This window comes from Anarrhichthys ocellatus, unplaced genomic scaffold, assembly GCF_004355925.1.
Source record: "Anarrhichthys ocellatus isolate YVR2014 unplaced genomic scaffold, GSC_Weel_1.0 scaffold9, whole genome shotgun sequence".
Lineage (NCBI taxonomy): Eukaryota > Metazoa > Chordata > Actinopteri > Perciformes > Anarhichadidae > Anarrhichthys > Anarrhichthys ocellatus.
The window spans coordinates 9,558,048-9,561,383 of record NW_022280039.1 but is presented as its reverse complement, the minus strand read 5'-3'; the positions used below and the strand labels follow the sequence as shown (position 1 = coordinate 9,561,383).

General features: G+C 44.6%; 1 protein-coding gene across 3 annotated transcripts in view; it reads right to left on the bottom strand.

Moving 5' to 3' along the window:
* Nucleotides 1-3,336, bottom strand: part of camsap1b (calmodulin regulated spectrin-associated protein 1b) — a 21,055-nt gene that overhangs the window by 10,331 nt on the left and 7,388 nt on the right. For 2 of the 3 annotated variants that reach the window (XM_031849325.1, XM_031849327.1), the window contains exons 4-6: nt 1,753-1,914; nt 986-1,066; nt 564-596 (exon numbers count right to left, since the gene is read on the bottom strand). In XM_031849325.1, coding sequence (XP_031705185.1) covers nt 564-596; nt 986-1,066; nt 1,753-1,914 — 276 coding nt within the window. The remainder of the gene's footprint in view (nt 1-563; nt 597-985; nt 1,067-1,752; nt 1,915-3,336) is intronic. The other variant, XM_031849326.1, reaches the window with a different exon arrangement.

Sequence of the window (3,336 nt, the reverse complement as noted above, 5' to 3'; positions counted from 1 at the left end):
CACACACACACACACACACACACACACACACACACACACACACACACGAGAGCAGAGATAATGTCAGAGGAGACCGTGTGTGAGAGCAGAAGAGACAGAGACCGGAGGGGGAATGACAAAGCAGATCAGTGAGAGGAAGTGGCCAGGGATGGGACTGCAAAGCAAAAAGGAGAGGTGGAGGCATGGATGTCCTCTTATTCTCACTGGGCAAGCAAAAAAAACACACAGCAGATCCACATGGCGTACTGGAGCTTGAAATGAGGCAGCACACATCGCGTAGCTAAAGGAATATCTCTTGATCACTTCACAAATAGGTCAGAGGAACCTTACACCTGGGTGACATGTTTGCCACGAGGGAACGAAAAAGAAGAAACAAAAGAAAGAACCGTCAGCGTTCTCCCCCTTGCTGACCGACACTGGCTACAAGCAGCACAGAATGAGCTTGAATGAGCCATGGTGGAGTGTGTGACATCAACACAGGGCTACGCGTGCAAAGGGGGGAGAGAGGAAAGAAAATGGGGTTATTGGGGGGGGGGGGGGGGCGGGGCTGGCATCCAACTTACAGGGACTAGCTTCCAATACCATTTGGAGGGAGACTATCCAGTTTGCAGGGATAAGAGAGGAGAGGGAGAGAGAGACAGATGAGGAAGAGGAGCAGAGAGATCAACAGGTCAGAGGAGACAAAAGGGTCCGATCGGAACAGGAGAGCAAGGTCACAACAGCTGCCATCAGGGAGAAACATTCCTTCCATCACATCTAAGGATCTTGTCTTGAACTAAGTTTTTGCAGCAATGACACCTGGATGAAGACCAATGAAATAACTGTTACTTGGTTATACAATGTTAGAAAAGTTACTTCTAAAAGTTCCAAAAGGCCAGACAGATAAAGCTACTGTTAGAAATGTGTTGGTCACTTTAGCTCTGGTATTTTAGGTTCTCTCTCTCCTGGAGAAGAAGACACTGGAAGATGCTGTGAGTGGCTTTACCTTTTGGTGGCTGGGGGACTCCAGCGGGGGGTGCTTGACTTTGTGCTCCCTTTCTGTAATCTCCCTCATCTTTGTGTTCACCTGCAGTAGAAATAATGACAGTGTGTTTACGTGTAGTCAAAAAAAAAAAAAAAAAAAAAAAAACACAGGTCAATGATGATCTTTTATTCTCCCACATGGGAATAAAAACTGTCACAAACGGACAGTGACGGTGTGGGACATCATGTTGATTAACGGACACACTGCGTCACGGCTTTCAACTCATTGAAAGATAAGTGCAACATGAGCCTCTTGTGTGTGCACCACATCCACACTGCTATCCGTCTCTGAGCGCCAGTGACATGCAGGCCTCCAGAAAACAAGAGGGCCACTGTCGCCTATAATGTCAGCGTGAAACTGATTATTCATACCGCATGGTGCAGAGCGACAGCCAAGGGTCATAATCAGATTGACAACTACGGAGTAAAGAGGCTGGACTGCAAGATGTATGGAACGCTGTTGATGTGAAAAGTTTTTAAATATGATCAATGAACTGGCATTTATATGGCGGCTTAAGTCGCCATATAAATGCCAGTTATATATCTCCTTAGTCCTCCAACCACTAAAAGCGCTTTCACTGCATGCCAACATTTACTCATTCTCACACACATTCAGGCAGAGGCTGGCAAAGAAACAGGACCTAATCTAATGCTCATTCACACATATGCACTGCTTATGTCTGTGCTGTGTGTGTGTGTGTGTGTGTGTGTGTGTCTGCGCGCTCCAACCTTGTTGATCCAGAAGACCATGGCGTCCTCCAGGTCAAAGGGCAGCTCCTTGGAGGCACTGAAGGTAGAGAAGCGCTTGACAGAAGCCACCACTTTCTCAATGCTGATCATCTCCACTGTGTAGGCCATCATGAGGGCATCGATCATCGGCACGTGAGCACTCTGAGTGAGGGGGAAGTAGAAACAGAGGACAATTCAATTTCAATGGATTGTTCCTGGTTTCCAATGCAATCAATATCAAAGCTAGCAGCAAAGAAGCTGAAATAACCAGATCACACTTCATCACATCATAGTTTTCTTCGGAACTTGTAATCCAAACAAACAAAAATAAACTGCCTCACACAACGCTCACAAAATACTCAAAATAGTAAAACTAAAATTCTTTCAGAATGGAGCTTTAAGGTTTCTGAGAACAATAATTTAAAGTGTTACAGGTGCTAATAAATACCAGCCAGACCTCAGTCAGTGCAAAACTAGAATCACAAAAATCAAATGTATTTTAGAGTTTAGAGTTTTTATTGAACAATCATTTGTACTAAAAATAGTCAGTGAGCAGTGGATTCTGGAACAGAACAGCCACTATTGTGTGTGATCAAACGACTGAGATTAATGGATAAGGATGCTGTCTTATTCAGAACTCTAGCAGGACAACCCTGAGGTTGAAATAACTCGCTACGGTTTAATGAAAGGTGACACTTCTCATTTAGCCCAATGGGTGTCCGCCTTTAAACCCACTCTCTATATCACAATGAAATCCAGAGGCCCAGCAGGGGTGTATCCCCACTCCAAGTGGCCTAACACCTGCTTCCTGCCAGTAAAAAATATCCCTTTTTAATAGCCAGGGAGGGGATTAACACCAAATACATCTCTGATCCCAGCTGACAAAACACAATGTTGGTAGTCAGCCTCTTTTTCTGAATCTCATTCTATGTAAAAGTCTATAAAGGGTTATTCCTCGTCCACGACATCACAACTATGCAGCACCTGAATCCATTACAGAGCAAATACATCCATGCCATTGTTTCAGTCAGTGCTTTGTGCAACATATTGCTGGATTAATCCAATTGGTGATGGAAGTGCACCGAGGTTAGGCTCGTTAGCATAAAGAACGAGAGCTATTCAGAACATTCAGCACAGCACGACGTACATGAACGACGACAAAGACAGTGAGAGCCTACTTCCAGACAGACCTAGACTAAGACATGAGACAGGGGAGAGGCGAGGAAAGGAACGGAGGAAGCTGAAGGCTGCTCAGGCTCATTGGAATCACTCACACAGTAGCTTCCGTTTTGCTGAGCTTTTTTTTCTGTTTTCAAAAGCAATTTAATCATCAAGTCTTAAAAATGTTCCTATAAGTTCTTGTTGCTTTAAACCGCTAACTTCCACAACTGCTGTTGCATGAAATGACTGAACTTAAAAGAAACGGTGTACTGCACTTATCATCAAAATGTCAATAAGTAGTGCTAAAATAAAATGTAAACAAAAGGGCAAATACAGCAGCATGATGTGCTGTTAAATCTTTTGTTCTCTCTACCAACACCTTGTCAAGTCAGCAAGCTGGGGGGGGGGGGGGGGGGGGGGGGG